Source organism: Lithobates pipiens, unplaced genomic scaffold (assembly GCF_037356315.1).
Source record: "Lithobates pipiens isolate NorthernLeopardFrog02 unplaced genomic scaffold, aLitPip1_a1.2 Scaffold_13, whole genome shotgun sequence".
Lineage (NCBI taxonomy): Eukaryota > Metazoa > Chordata > Amphibia > Anura > Ranidae > Lithobates > Lithobates pipiens.
Window position 1 is genome coordinate 142,970,979 of NW_027507718.1, and position 15,060 is coordinate 142,986,038.

The window sequence follows — 15,060 nt, forward strand, 5'->3', positions numbered from 1 at the left end:
ATGTGCAGAGCCTGCCTGGAAGTCGGCGCAGCTCTGCGCTAATCACAGGCAGTGAGACATTTCCCGATCTCTGCAGCTACGCATCGGGCAATGTCTCGCTGCCTGTGATTAGCGCAGCACTGCGCCAACTTCCTGGCGGGCTCTGCATGTGGAGTGTGTGAACATGCCGGAGCTCATCCTTATTGTCTTCCATGGACGACGTACAGGACTTTTTGTTGAGCTTACCAGTGCAATCTTCTTTCCTCAGAATGTAGCAAACTTTATTTTGGCAACTTCCAAAGTTTCTGCTATCTCTCTGATGGATTTGTTTAGTTTTTTTTTTTTTTTTTTTTTTTTTCCAAATATAATTTTTTTTTATTAATGCCCAAGGAGGGCGAACACAACAAATTCAACTTATGCAACAAAATACAGCAAGGCATAAAGGGGAAGAAGGGGAGGCCCTCCTGATCACCAAACCCAAGGGGACTGCATACCTTGAGTAAGTACAACACTCCCACTTTACTATATATCATCTACCAGGCCTCAGAAGCTGTTAATGTAGGTTTCAGGACCCTTCCCATCTGTAAGATCCAATTCCGAGGCTACTAGAGCTAAGAGCGATCCAACATCAGCTCCACCCCCCACCTCACTGGGTAGGACTTAATAAGCGGAGGGGAGTAGGGGGGGTGATGATCTCCAACATACAGAGGCCTCCCGGGTAAAGGAGGACAAAAACACGGGAAGGGTAGGGTAGAAAGGGGAAGGGGGGAGAGATGGCTGGGGGGGCTCCGGCTGGTCAGACGACTCCCTCGTTCTTTATGTATCCGGGAGTTAGCCTTTCATGTTATTCGAAGGGCCATATCTTCTGGGGATAGGATGAAGTCGAGCCATATATCCCATGTCGCTTTGTATTTTTCTTCCTGTTGTCTCGCTGTATGCACCAGGTCTTCCATTCTCCTAATGACCTCCACTCTCTGAATCCAACTAGCTACTGTTGGGGGGACTGACTTTTTCAGTTAAGCGGGATGCAAGATTTCGCAGCGTTTAACAGGTGACATATGACTGATATTTTTGTATTTCCTGATCGACATCGTATTTATATGCAGCAGAAAGAATGCTGAGTCATTTGGAACCACGTAGTTTGTGAATTTCTGTAGCGTCGTTTTGATTACCAGAAGTGTGATAGTTTTGGGCAAGACCAAAATATGTGGAGCAAGGTGCCTCTGTCCCCCTGACGTCTCCAGCACAGTGCTGAGGTGTTCGGGTATTAGGTATGCAAGACATGTGGGGTCAAGTACCACCGTGTCATGAGTTTGTAGTTCGTTTCTTGTACTTTCGTATATATAGAGAATTTTAGTGCTAGCGCTATCACACGTTGAGTCTGGCCCAAAGTGAACGTACAGTTCAGGTCTTTTTCCCATTTACTTAGACATAATGGAGGTGTGCTTTCTGTCGGAGATATCAGGAGGTTGTATGTCATGGACAGCATTCTCAGAAGTCTGTCCTCTCCCAAGCAGAGAGATTCGAAGGGGGGTGAGGGCCCTGTCAAACTCATGTGGATTAGGTATAGACATGAGGAAGTGTCTGAGACGTATTGCCATCCAAAACAACAGCTTGAAGGTACCTGTTTCATTTTGAAGTGCTTCTAGAGAAGGCCAGGATTTGTTCTGCACAAAGTATCTCGCTTGTGTAAGGCTCATGTCTTTAAACATAGTGCTAGTCAGAGGGTCTAGTCCCGGAGGGAATTTCAGATTCCCTATAATAGGGAATAAGGGGGAATTTGGTGTAGATAGTGATTGGGTAAAGCATGCATGTGACCCCACCCGAAGAGTCGTCCCTATCAGCGGGTGACTCTTAACCTCAGCACCATACAGAGCCCTGTGAGGGAATCTGTGTCTGTGCCTGTTCCAGGCGTGTCCACAGCTTCAGCTTCTGATGACGGCTCCAATCTATAATTCTGCCCAGCTGAACTGCCAGGTAGTATTTCTTCACGTCGGGGATCACGAGCCCTCGACTAAGTTTCGTTAGGGAGAGAAGAGAACGGGGTAATCTCAGCTTTCTGTTGGCCCATATAAATTTGTAGAACTGACTATTTACCTCTTTAAAAAATGTCAAAGGGATACGGATCGGAAGTGCCTCCAGCAGGTATAGGAATTTAGGTAATATGCACATTTTGATAAGATTGCATCTGCCAAACCAGGAGTGAAGGCCCCCCTGCCATTTTATCCAATAGGGACCGGGTTTTAGCAATTAGAGGGAGAAAATTTAGATGAAAGGTGTGACTGAGGTTAGCTGGTATAAAAGCGCCTAGGTATTTTAAGGCAGTCTCTGTCCATTTGAAATGGAAATTGGAGCATAATGTTGAATTGGGTATGCCTACTCCCATGGCCTCTGACTTGTTATAATTTATTTTGAGGTTGGATATATTCCCATAGATATCGAATTCGCGGCGCAAGTTCGGGAGGGAGATCAGCGGGTTAGTAAGGGAAAAGAGTAGATCGTCTGCGTAAGCGGAAACCTTGTACTGTGTGTCACCTACAGAAAGTCCTCTGATGTCCAGGTTGTTTCTAATTTTGCACAAAAAAGGCTCCAGTGATGAGGCAAATAAGAGAGGAGACAAGGGGCAGCCCTGTTGCGTCCCGTTATGAATCTGGAGGGGGTCTGAAAGAATACCATTGACTTTGACTTGAGCAGAGGGAGTGGAGTAAATTTGAGATATCCATCTCAACATGGTTTCCCCTAGCCCTATATGCCTAAGAACTGCGGTCATATAGCTCCAGTCAACTCGAAAAATGGTTGCTCCTTTTTAAAAGTCACGGATAGAGGGTATCCCCAGCGATATGTAGCAGTCCGTCGCCGGGCTAGCTCGAGTACTGGGCGGAGCATGGCTCTCCTGTGTAGAGTCGCCGGGAGAATGTTCACTGCCGCTCCGTCGAAATCCATGTCTCATGCCTCCCACGCTTTACGGGTGATAGCTTCTTTATGAGTATAGTGGTGGAGACGGCATTTAACATCCCTCGGCCTGTTGGGATCTGTGGAGCGCGTGTTCAAATCAAACACGAGATTTGGGGGTAGGGGGTCGCCCGGAAGTCCGTGGAAAATCGCTACAGCAGTGGCCGAGAGATCCTCCACCCCCGTCGCCTCAGGGAGACCTCTCAGGCGGAGATTGTACCTCCTGCTCCGGTCTTCCATCTCCTCAATGTGTAATTGCAGCATCGTGGCCGCATCAATGTGTGCGTTTTGGAGGCTTTCCAGGGCAGTCACTGTGCTGCCATTGAGGTCTCCCCTGCAGTCAATTTGCTAGCTAATGCGCCCAGTTCCCCCCTCACCTCCTGCATGTCCTGCTTGTGCTGTGATTCAATGCGTCCAATAAGTGACTCAATATCAACTTTAGTGGGGAGGGCACTGAGAAGTGCCCACAGCTCCGCATTTCCTGCCATGCTTACCGAAGTGTTCGTGGGGTCTCAGAGCTCGCCTGCAGTGCCACCGGGGTCTCCAAGTAATTGTCTGATTCTTGCGATGAAGCTGGAGACCCCGGCCAGTCTGCCTGCAGTGAGGTGCTGCTTGTACCTTCACGTGGTTCCGCCATGCTCTGATCCAGGGGGCTGCTCTGCCGCTGTGTGAGAAATTGGTCGATCGCTCCACCGGGACCTCTCTTTTTGGCTGAGCCATTCTTCCCTCTGGCTCTCCGCTTTGAGGAATGCATTCCTGGAGTAGTGCTAGTGTCTGTGGATTGAAATAGGCTTCGTTGGCCAGGAGAAAGACGGGAGCTCAGTAAGGATGTGTCCTTATCCGTCCATGCTCAGGCCACGCCCCCTTGTTTAGTTTTTGAAGCCTTACGATGGCCTGTTTTACTTGCGTGGACAGCTCTTTTGAACGCATAATATAGGTGCACAGCAATTGAGTGCAAATACCACACTAAGGCTGGCCATGAATTATACAATTTTCTTCAATTTTCTTTTAGATTTATCAAAACCATATAATATGAGGTCAAACCTAAAGGCTTTCAATGTGTATGCAGTCAGGTAGGCCCTTTCACAAGAATATTGTAAAGTGCATGGCCGCCTTAACCTCCCTGGCGGTATTCCAGAGTCTCGGGGTGGAATTGCAGAACCAAAAACGGTAACCCCGAGCCAGACTCTGGATCTCAGGATCCAGGAAGAGCTTACTTACCTTGTCCCCTGGATCCTGCGATGTCTCCCGCAGTGTGAGCAGCTCGTCCTCCGCTCGATTCATCATGGAGCCGGGCTCTGTTCCCTGCGAGCGTTACGATGCATGGGGTCAGAGCGCGGCACCAAATTCAAAATGTGAAACATACACAATACAGTACACTGTAATCTTACAGATTACATTACTGTATCAAATTATGCCACATCCCTTTTGTCCCTAGTGGTTTGTCCAGTGCCCTTCATGTAGTTTTATATTATAAATACTGTTCTTTCTGCCTGGAAACTGGAATTTGTCCATAGCAACCAAAACTGTCCCTTTACATCAAAAGTGGTTTTAGGCTTCTTTCACGATAAGTTCAGGTCCGCCTGTCAGTTTTTTAGACGGCCCTGAACGGATGCTCCATAGACCTCTATGGAGCGTCGGATGTCAGCAGTGACATTTCTGCTAACATCTGACCCGCTCCGATCCGAAAAAGTGCGACGGAGGAAAAACCTATTTTTCCATCCGTCATCGGATCGGGTGATGACTGACTGCAGTCCGTCGTCTTCCAATCTCCCTGTGTGCAGAGACGGACCTGTCATCTTCCTGCTCAGGAGGGATCGATGGAGCAATCCCCGCTGAGCGAGCGGATCATCACGGATCCGTCCCATGTGAAGGAGGCCTTACACCAGCTAGAAAACAGCAATAATAACTTAGAATCACTTGCAGAATTGAGAGATAGTGATTTGTGGGGAGATCCGTCATCAAAAACTGAAAGTAATGACAGTGACAATTCTGCAACTGAGCAAATTTTAGTGTTTTTCATTTGATTACATTATTGAATAATTTTTATTATTATATTTAGTATAATTATTTATAGTTATTTATTATGTTATAAATTTATGATTTCATTTTTCAAACTTTATCATACCCGGGATGTCTACTAGACTCTGGTTTGGACAGATTTAAGTGAGTTATTCCTAAGAATTACAGGCCTACATTATAAAACACCAAATTTCCATGCAAAATAATGGTACCGCTTTCAGCACCAAAAATCTGAAATGATCATACTGCCAGGGAGGTTAAGCTGGGCATACACCTATAGATTATCTGCAGAATTTCTATGGTTAGATGGAAAAAATGCAACAGATTTCTCCATGTATGCTAAACTGTGTGGATGGAGGAATCTCCCACTGGGCCAAGCTTCAGTATCTTGCTAGTCGGCCCGCTGGCTCTCAACCTAAACAGTGCCTGCACCCAATCAGAATATTCAGGTATTGTGAGAGCCAGCGGAGCCGACAAGCAAAATATGGAAGCTTGGGCCAGTGGGAGATTCTTCCATCCACACAGTTCAGCGTAGATCAGTGATTCTCAACCAGGGTTTCGTGGAAACCTAGGGTTCCTCCAGAGGTTGCTAGGGGTTCCTTCAGCATTGGGCCATTTCTGCCTCTTGGATAAGTTCCCACTGACACCATTGATCTTTTTCGCTATCTGTAAGGAGGTAATTCTTCCCAATGACCACAAGTGTAAGGACCACTCTTCCCACTAACCATCACACTAATGTATCATGAGTTGTAGATTTCTAATTTTTAGCAGGGGTTCCCCGAGACTGGAGAACTATTTCAAGGGTTCCTCTGTGTTGAAAAGGTTGAGAGAGGCTGGCATAGATGGAGGAATCTATGCCACTTTTTCCATCTGACCATAGAAAATATGCAGATAATAGGTGTATGGCCAGTCTTAGAATCAACTCCAGACCTTTTACCTGTTTAATTGATGAAGAAATAATGGAGTAGCCCACACCTGGCCATGAAACAACTTTTGATTAAATTTTCCAATTACTTTTTATTACAGCCTGCTCACATAATTTGTAATAAAAATATCTTTGCCATTCTGAAGCTTCCCCCCAATCACTTTGTATATTATTTTATATATACTGTGATCCTGTACTTGCCAATTATGCTGCAGAAATCTCCCTCCGCTGAGTCTGTCTGCGTCCATTGCCAAATATGCTGCAGAAGTCTCCCTCTGCTGAGTCTGACTGCGTCCATTTTAATTGTGGGCAGTTGAAGCCGCTGCCTGTTCACTTCCTAGATTTACACTTTAAGAGCCGTAATTCCTAAACCCTTCCTCCAATTTGGATGTGCATACCCTCAAATTAAACCTGAATGTATGCATGTCCAGCCCATATCCATTACGGTATATAACTACAGCTTGAATATGTAGTATTGGGACGACTGTATGTATCCCATTATCTGCAGGCAGCAGTTTTTGTTTAAAATTCTCCCTGCTGTGTCCACTTCACACAAGCCAGATATTGCTTTCAGTGACTGTCTTCCTGTGCTGTGAAGGTTACCAGCAGCAGCTTCTAATCAAGAAAACTGTGCCACTCACTTGCCCCCCTCCTGTCATTTTTACATAGTCTCCTTTTTAAATTTCGCAAACACTGTGTATTGTTAGGGCCACATTTATATCCAATCAGATAGGCCTTTACACTACATACTGTACTTGTTAGTACGTTTTAGATTGCAACTTAGGCGGCCAGCTTAAGTTGCCACAAACACTATACACATGCTTGCCAATGATTAATTTATGGATTGAAAACAACTCATAAGAATGTTCAGGTTTGACTTATCATTTTTTTTTTTGGTACCAGATACTTGTCCAGCATCTGATGAAAACAGTTTACTTAGCGAAGAGAAGTGCAAGAATTCTCTAACTCATCTTCACCAGGCTCAGTGGTTTCAGGTAAAGCATATATGTGCTATTATAAATGTTATTTTTCTCTACCCTTTTAGATAGTTAACATGTAGCTAAACCCAAAATGTTATATATATTGCAGCTTAATAGTCCTTAGATGTTGTGGCTGCATTCGTTTTCCCTTTTCAGGCTAAAGAACTTTTTCAGCAAGTACAGAAAATACCTAAATGACAACTATGGCTGCCTGCCCCATGGGTAAACTGGAGAAATTAGTGTAGATTGAAAGGACAAGAATGTGTTGCTCGCAGAATAATCTTGCTAAAATAAAGGACTGGGAAACTTTAAAATAATACATTTTTGTTTTTGGACTTCCATATGCTTTTAAGGCTGAAAAAGACTGTGGCCACTTTAGCCACACAGAGGAAAACAACCTTTATTCCTGATCACATTTAAAGAGGAAGTAAACCTTAATGGGTTTTACGTCCTCTTTTGCTCCCTGCAAAGCCTGCAAATTAAAAGCATAATGGGCTAGTATGCATAGCATATTAGCCCATTATGTGACACTTGCCTGCAAATTAATCCACCGCTATCCCCTGTGCAGGCTGCGTCCATCTTCGCCCCTCTTCCTTAGTCAGTAACGGCAGACACTGGGAGAGAAACTGCACGGAAGCCTGTTTTTTTTTCTTCACAGCGCGTACATCATCGGCACACTACAAGTGAAATATCTCCTAAACGGCACACGTTTAGGAGATATTTCCACTACCTATAGGTAAGCCTTATTCTAGGATTACCTATAGTTAAAAGTCACTAGGTAGGGTTTACAACCACTTTAAGAATGCTCAGAACAATACTCAGGATCAAAAAAAAATCTCTTTAGCCTTTAGTAGTTGTAAAAATAGTTATGACATCAAAACGTGAGTTGCAAGTTAGTTTTTTTTATTTATTTTGCACTGACCTACACCTTAACCACTTCTACTGTAAAGAGCAACTTTTTAACTGATCATTCATTATTTTGTCAGAACTCATTTCTTTTCATACATCAGGGGACACAGAGCCATTGTAGTTACTATGTGGGTTAATAGGCCACCTTTAGGCGATGGACACTGGCACGCCCTAAGACCAGAAGTTCACTCCCTATATAACCCCTCCCACTACTGGGAGTACCTCAGTTTTTTTACCAGTGTCTAAGGTGTTGGTCACGAGTAAAGATGTGCTGTGCTGGGCTCCACTGGAGCAATCCTTGCTGGGGCTAGCCGTGCTGACTGGATCAGTTTAAAGTGTCCTTTTTTGGGCCTAAGGAATGGTACCCAGGCCTCGTATTCGAAAAAAACAAGGTTTTTCCTGCAAATGCTTCTCTTTTTAGAGAGCTAGACCCTGGGATCCAGTACTTTTTGGTATTAAGGCCATAAAGTTTTTACTGGCAGGGTGCTGTTGTAAGTCCAGGATTGGGGGTTACCCTCTAAGTTCCCCTGCTCCTGAAGGTTTTGGAGCCCACCGTGAAGGGTGAAGATTGGGTTTATCTCAAAAAACTCTGCGGCGGGAAGGTAATTGGAGTTTTCTAAGAAATATCTTTGAGCTTTTCTTATGAATATCTCCTTTAAGTATATAATGTTGTCGTGCCTATGTGTCACCACTGGGGGCTGTATTGAGCACTCACTGCCTTATGCTGGAAACAGCGCTGTGTCAGGAGCCATTCCTTCCTCCATCCAAAACAGCAGATCTTCTGGTAAGCAAGAGGGGGGACTGGTCTCTCCGCCTGCGGCCCCCCTATGTTGGAATTAGCACCATCGGGGGATTTGTAAGCCCGAGTTCACTTTTTAAAAGAAAAAAAGGATATAAAACGCGGCCGCTCAGCAGTGTTTTTACTCCCTCCGCCATATCAGCTGTATGCTAGACACCTATAGTCCACCGCTCGCGTGGGAAAACCCCTTCTTTTAAAAAACGGGTGGGGCCGTAATCGGCACAGTGGCGGGGCTAACAGCATCAGCATTCTCAGACGCCAGATACACGTGGAGGAAATTTTTAAAAGCACTGTGTGTTGCTGCTGCTGGCTGTGAAGGGACACGAGCAGAGGTGGCTTACTTCAGGTTTGGTGACACAGGCATTCCCCCTTGGCACGTTATTACGGTTTCAGGCTGGGCATTAATAGCAGCATTGTATTGCTGGACTATAGCCTAGCAGTGTACATTCTTTTTGGTAGTGCATCTGCTGAGTGGAAGAGGGACCAGGAACTCCTCAAAGGGTTGTAGGGGCTTGATGGTTTCACAAAAACCTAAATCCATTTCCAAAAGAATGTCATCCTCTTCTGAGAGTAATGCGGCCCGTCAGATTCAGCTGTCAGGGGAGACTGATGTTGCAGCAGCGCTGGACACTTCAGCCCCTATATATATAACAGAGGAGGGTTTTTTTTTCCTACCATTTCTAATTTAGAAAAGACGATTGATGCTATGATCACTCTCCATAGTGGGTCCAAACAGATCCCCATCCAGTGCTCAGGACCCTCATATTGAGGTGCAAGGGGCAGGGGATCAGGAAGATCTTCCAAGAGATTTGGAAGATACTAATATATCCTCTTCCGAGGATCCTAATATATAGAGGGAGTAGTTTCACAGGACAGTTTGCTTGTACACTCTTACTAAATTGGTTTGTTCAACCTTTTTGCTGCCTGCAGCGCAGTCTCTTGATGATCCCACCTCTGGTTTGGGATCACTAAAACCTCCCCCATCTGGGGATGCTTTTCCTATTCATTCATGGCTAAAAAAGCTTATATATTCTGAATGGGAACACCCAGATAAACAGTTTTCTCCTCCCAGAAAGTTTTCTACACTATATCCTATGGAGGAGGATTTCTATAAGAAATGAGGGGTTGCTGCAATTGCCTCAGTGAACAAAAATCTCACTTGCCCGGTGGATAATGCGCTGATGTTAAAAGATCCAACAGATAAAAAGTTGGAACTCCTTTTTAAAAACATGACTCTAGCAAGTTCAGTAGCGCAGCTGGTTCTTGCGGCAATTGGTGTATCTCAGTCCATTAAGGAACAGTTTGTGGAGATACTTAAGATTCTTCCTGATCAGCAGCCCAGCAATGGGCTAGTGTATCAGATGCACTATGTTTTACAGTAGATGCTATTAAAGATTTTATCATCCAAGCCTCACTGCTTATGCTAGGACTAGTGCATTCTTGCAGAGCTCTGTGGCTGAAGAATTGGTCAGCTGACGCACCGTGTAAGAAACTTTTGGCCAGTTTCCCCTTTCATGATGAACGGCTATTTGGGGATGACCTGGATAAATACATCCAAAGAATCTCTAATGGGACAAACTCTCTCTTACCAGTAAAGAAGTAGTTTAAACATTTCTCCTTTAAGCATGCTTCCTTACCTGTGCTAGGGGCATCAACCTCTAGGCAGTCTCGATGGCCTCCACCATCAGGTTCAAGGGGAAGACCCTAAGGTCAGCGCCAGTGTCAAAAGAGGTCTTGGGGCAGAAAGCCCACAAAACAGAATGCTAAAGTCCCCTTATGAAGGGGTGCCCCCGCTTGCTCGGGTGGGGGGAAGGTTTCTACAATTTTCAAAGGTCTGGCAGGAACAATGTCAAGACAGATGGGTGGCTTCCTCAGTTTCTCTAGGTTACAAACTAGAGTTCCGAGAATTTCCGTCTCCACATTTTCTACGATCAATTGTTCCCAGGGTTCCAGAGAAAAGGAAGTCTCTCTTTCTAGCTCTGTATCATCTCTTATCCCAGCTGGTGATATCAGAGGTTCCCTTAGAGGAACAGGGCTCTAGATCTCAAAAATCTGAATCAGCACCTAAATATCCGGTCCTTTCGCATGGAATCCGATCAGTTGTTTCCATCTTGCAAGGAGGGAAGTTTTTGGCATCGATTGATATCAAGGATGCATATCTCCACATGTCTTTCTCGCTCACCAGAAATTTTTACGCTTCGAGATAGAAAATCATAAGTTTCTTCTTCTTCTTTTTTTTTTTTTTTTATCTTTTACTTTTTATTAATTTTCATATTGACAAATTTAAAAACATACATTGTCACAATATAATATAGCAAATAATACAAGAGTAATTGAAAGAGAGCTTTTATTGTATTATACTTCCTTTTCCACCCACCCCACCTAAACCCAACCCTCCACCACACACACCACCAAATCCTAGGTTATGAAAGTCAGATTACCCGTTGACTAACCATAGACGACGGGGAGAGGGAGAAAGCTCTACTCTAAGGGCAGGGAGATGGAAATCATCATTTTCAGTTTGACACTGCCATTCGGTACAGAAGAAGGTATTTTTACCCCAGACAAGAATCCGTTCCATAATAGGACTAATTCAACTTGTCAAAGCAAAGAAAAATCCTTCCATTTGGCTGTGCATGAGATTGTTAGGGAAAATGGTGAGCTCCTTCGAGGCCATCCCTTATGCACAGTTTCACTCAAGACTGCTACAAAACACCATCCTGTCGGTCTGAAACAAGAAAGTTCAGGCTTTGGATTTTCCAATACGCTTATTCCCCGATGTATGTCAGAGGCTAAATTGGTGGTTGATATCCAGCAACCTCCAAAAGGACAAATCCTTTCTGCCAGTATCCTGAAAAGTGGTGACAATGGATGCCAGCCTTCTAGGCTGGGGAGCAGTCCTGGAAGAAGCTTCTGTCCAGGAGAGATGGTCCAAGTCAGAGAAAACCTTGCCCATCAACATTCTAGAGATTCGGGCAGTAAGTCTGGCACTAGAGTCCTGGACGCTCAGGCTACGGTGGCAGGAGGATTCAATCCGACAATGCCACACCTGTGGCTTACATCAATTAAGGGGGCACAAGAAGTCGTGCAGCCCAAAAAGAGGTGAATCATGTTCTAGCTTGGGAAGAAAACAACATTCCTTGCCTATCAGCGATTTTCATTCCATGAATAGAAAATTGGCAGGTGGAATAATTGAGTCGCCAACAGTTATTTCCGGGAGAATGGTCCCTTCACCCCATCTTTCCAGCGATATGACAGAGATGGGGTATTCTGGACGTGGACCTGTTCGTGTCCAGATTCAACAACAAAGTCGACAACTTTGTGTCAAGAATGAGGGATTCACTAGCATGTGGAACAGACGCATTAGTCTTCCCATCGGATAAGTTTTCACTGATCTATGCATTTCCTCCAGTTCTGCTACTTCCGCACCTTCTCGGCCGGATCAAGCAGGATTGAAAGGAGGGGATTCTGGTGGCCCCAGCATGGCCCAGAAGATCTTGGTTTGCCAAGATCATGAAGATGGCGTTAGGAGTCCCTTAGACCTTGCCATTATGGCCAGACCTTCTCGCGCAAGGTCCGGTATTCTATCCTACCTTACGCGCAAAAAAATGTAATGGTTTGGCTATTGAAACCCACATTCTAAAGGACCATGGGTTAGTCTGGAAAGCATTTGTTTCCTGGTGTGGATCCAGAGGTTGGCACCCCAGGAAGTATGTCATAAGTAGGATCCTTGAGTTCCTGCAAATGGGATTGGAAATGAAGCTGGCCTTGAGTACTATCAAGGGCTAGGTCTCGGCCTTGTCAGTGTTTTTTCTACTGCCTCTTGCTTCTCACTCTCTGGTGCGTAGCTTTATTCAGGGATTAACATGGATCAATCCCCCTGTGAGGGCACCTCTAAATCCTTGGGATTTGAATTTAGTCTGATTGGCTTTACAGAATCAGCCTTTATGGGAAATAGTAAAGGAAAATAATCTTTTTGGTTGCCATTTCTTCTGCTAGAAGAGTATCGGAACTAGCAGCTCTGACTTGTAAAGAGACATATTTGATCATTCATAAGGATAAGGTGGTTTTTGCGTCCTCATCCTGGATTCCTACCAAAGGTGGTGACAGGTTTTCATTTCAACCAGGATATTATTCTACCTTCTTTCTTCCCAAAACCTCAATCTAGGGAAGAGAAGGCACTATATTCCCTTGATGTAGTAAGAGCGATCAAAGTCCATTTAAAGGCGACCACTCAGGTTCGCAAAACAAATGTTTTGTTTGTACTACCAGAAGGTCTAAAAAGGTGACAGGCAGCATCAAAATCTACTATTTCCATATGGATTCGTCAAGTGATTGTTCAAGCTTATGGTCTAATCAAGAAAATTCATGTTAAAGCACACTCTACCAGGGCGGTTAGTGCCTCTTGGGCGGTGCATCACCAGGCCCTATTGGCTCAGATCTGTAAGGCCGCAACTTGGTCTTCAGTTCATACATTTACCAGATTTTATCAAATCGATGTTAAAGGTCATGAGGATATTGCCTTTGGGCGTGGTGTCCTGTAGGCTGCAGTATGAGACCTCTAGCATCTTTTGCCCAACTTTTTTTGTTGTCTCTCCCTCCCTTCAGTTGCCATTGCTATGGGACATCCCACATAGTAACTACTATGGCTCTGTGTCCCCTGATGTATGAAAAGAAAACAGGATTTTTAAAACCGCTTACCTGTAAAATCCTTTTCTTTAAAGTACATCAGGGGACACAGAGGTCCCTCCCTTCTTTGGTATACACTTGTATTGCTTGGCTACAAAACGGAAGTACTCCCAGTAGTGGGAGGGGTTATATAGGGAGTGCACCTCTGGTCTTGTGGCGTGCCAGTGTCCATCACCTAAAGGTGGCCTATTAACCCACATAGTAACTACTATGGCCCTGTGTCCCCTGATGTACTTCAAAGAAAATGATTTTACAGGTAAGCTGTTTTAAAAAGACTGTTTTTCCCTACTCTTAACAGTTTTCTAGACTTGGTTAACCACTTCCCGCCCGCACTATAGCCAAATGACAGCTACAGCGCAGACTTTAATTGCCAGGAGGGCATCAAGAAACAACCTCCCCGTGCATGAGTGGCCTGCACACCCCCTGCAGAGAGTGCGCACGGCACACTCTGTGGTCACCGAGTCAGTGAGACTTGGCCGATCGGAGTAAGGGGCTGATCCCGGCCCCTTACCACGTGCAGTGCCAGTGCAAGGATTTTTGTCTACTTAGGCAAAGATGCAGTTTGGTGGCCCCCCAACCATCCTTCTGCTACCTCCCTCCCCTCCACAGTGCAAACCCCCACCCCCGTATGTCATATACTTTATTTGGCTGCTGTTACATCATCAATGTTACCATGCATTCAGTCATGAATGTAATGCAGTGTACATCGTATAGCATTACATTCTTTCATGGCCGGGAAAACTGTCAGTCACTTTCTGGTCATTAACAAGAAGGGGAGGAGAGCGGACCTGTGTGCGCCCTTCTTACTCCTCTGTACCCGGCGGCACCCACTATGGGAAAACTGAGTCTGGGATACATAGCAGGGGGAGGGGGCAATCAGTGATTTTTAGTGGGACTGTGACATTGCGGTAGACAAATCGAACACTGACACTTTGACATTTTTTTGGGGACCAATGATCCTAGCAGGGAAGGGGTTAACATGGGCAATCAAAGGGTTTAATGTATCCCTAGGAGGTGCTTTCTAACTGTGTGGGGGATGGACTGACTGGGGGAAAACAGAGATCCCTGTTCCTACTTGGGAACACTAGATCTCTCTGTTCATACCTGACAGGACGGTGATCTGCCTTGTTTACATCAACAGACCCCCGTCCTGTCTCTGGGGAGCGATCCTGTGTGGCAGGTGGACATTGTGTCCCCTAGACCCACTGACCGGCTCCCCCTGTGGCCATTTAGCGCACGGAATGATTTACAGGTGCGCCATTTCACGCAGTAGAGCTGACCTGCCGCAAGTACTGTGGATGAATGATTCCCTGATGAAGTCACATGATCATGAATGATTCCCTGATGAAGTCACATGATCAGTGACGATGCGCGTAGGATTGAATTGGGAGGACACCGGAAGTGACGTCCGGAGTACGAGCGTGGAGCTCGTTTGTTTTATGCTGTGTTTTTGCCTATGAATTGTGTGATTAAATGTGAGTATCCAGGACTATGTCCTTTTTATAATAAAGTAAAAATAGTGGTACATACTTCACCATTGGAGCTCCTTTTTTCTTCTATGGACATGATCTATGGTTTATGGCTGAGCACCTAGAGGGGACTGCCTGCAGTACCTACACCAGCTGACAACAACATTTTATCTGCTGGAATTAATAATTGCTGTTTACCTTACAGCAGTGAGGTAAGGTAGCCATTGCACTCAGTGTGTGAACGCCTTATTTTGAGGATTCACGAGATCACCGGTGGAATTATCCCTCCGCTCACGGAGTCAGTTTATTGTATGGCACAGTGTGGACTCACATACT

General features: G+C 45.2%; 1 protein-coding gene across 1 annotated transcript in view; it reads left to right on the plus strand.

Annotated features, from left to right (window-relative positions):
• The window catches only part of ZFR2 (zinc finger RNA binding protein 2), a 379,518-nt gene that overhangs the window by 316,924 nt on the left and 47,534 nt on the right, over positions 1-15,060 (plus strand). Inside the window, exon 14 of the mRNA XM_077475662.1 lies at positions 6,782-6,873. Coding sequence (XP_077331788.1) covers positions 6,782-6,873 — 92 coding nt within the window. The remainder of the gene's footprint in view (positions 1-6,781; positions 6,874-15,060) is intronic.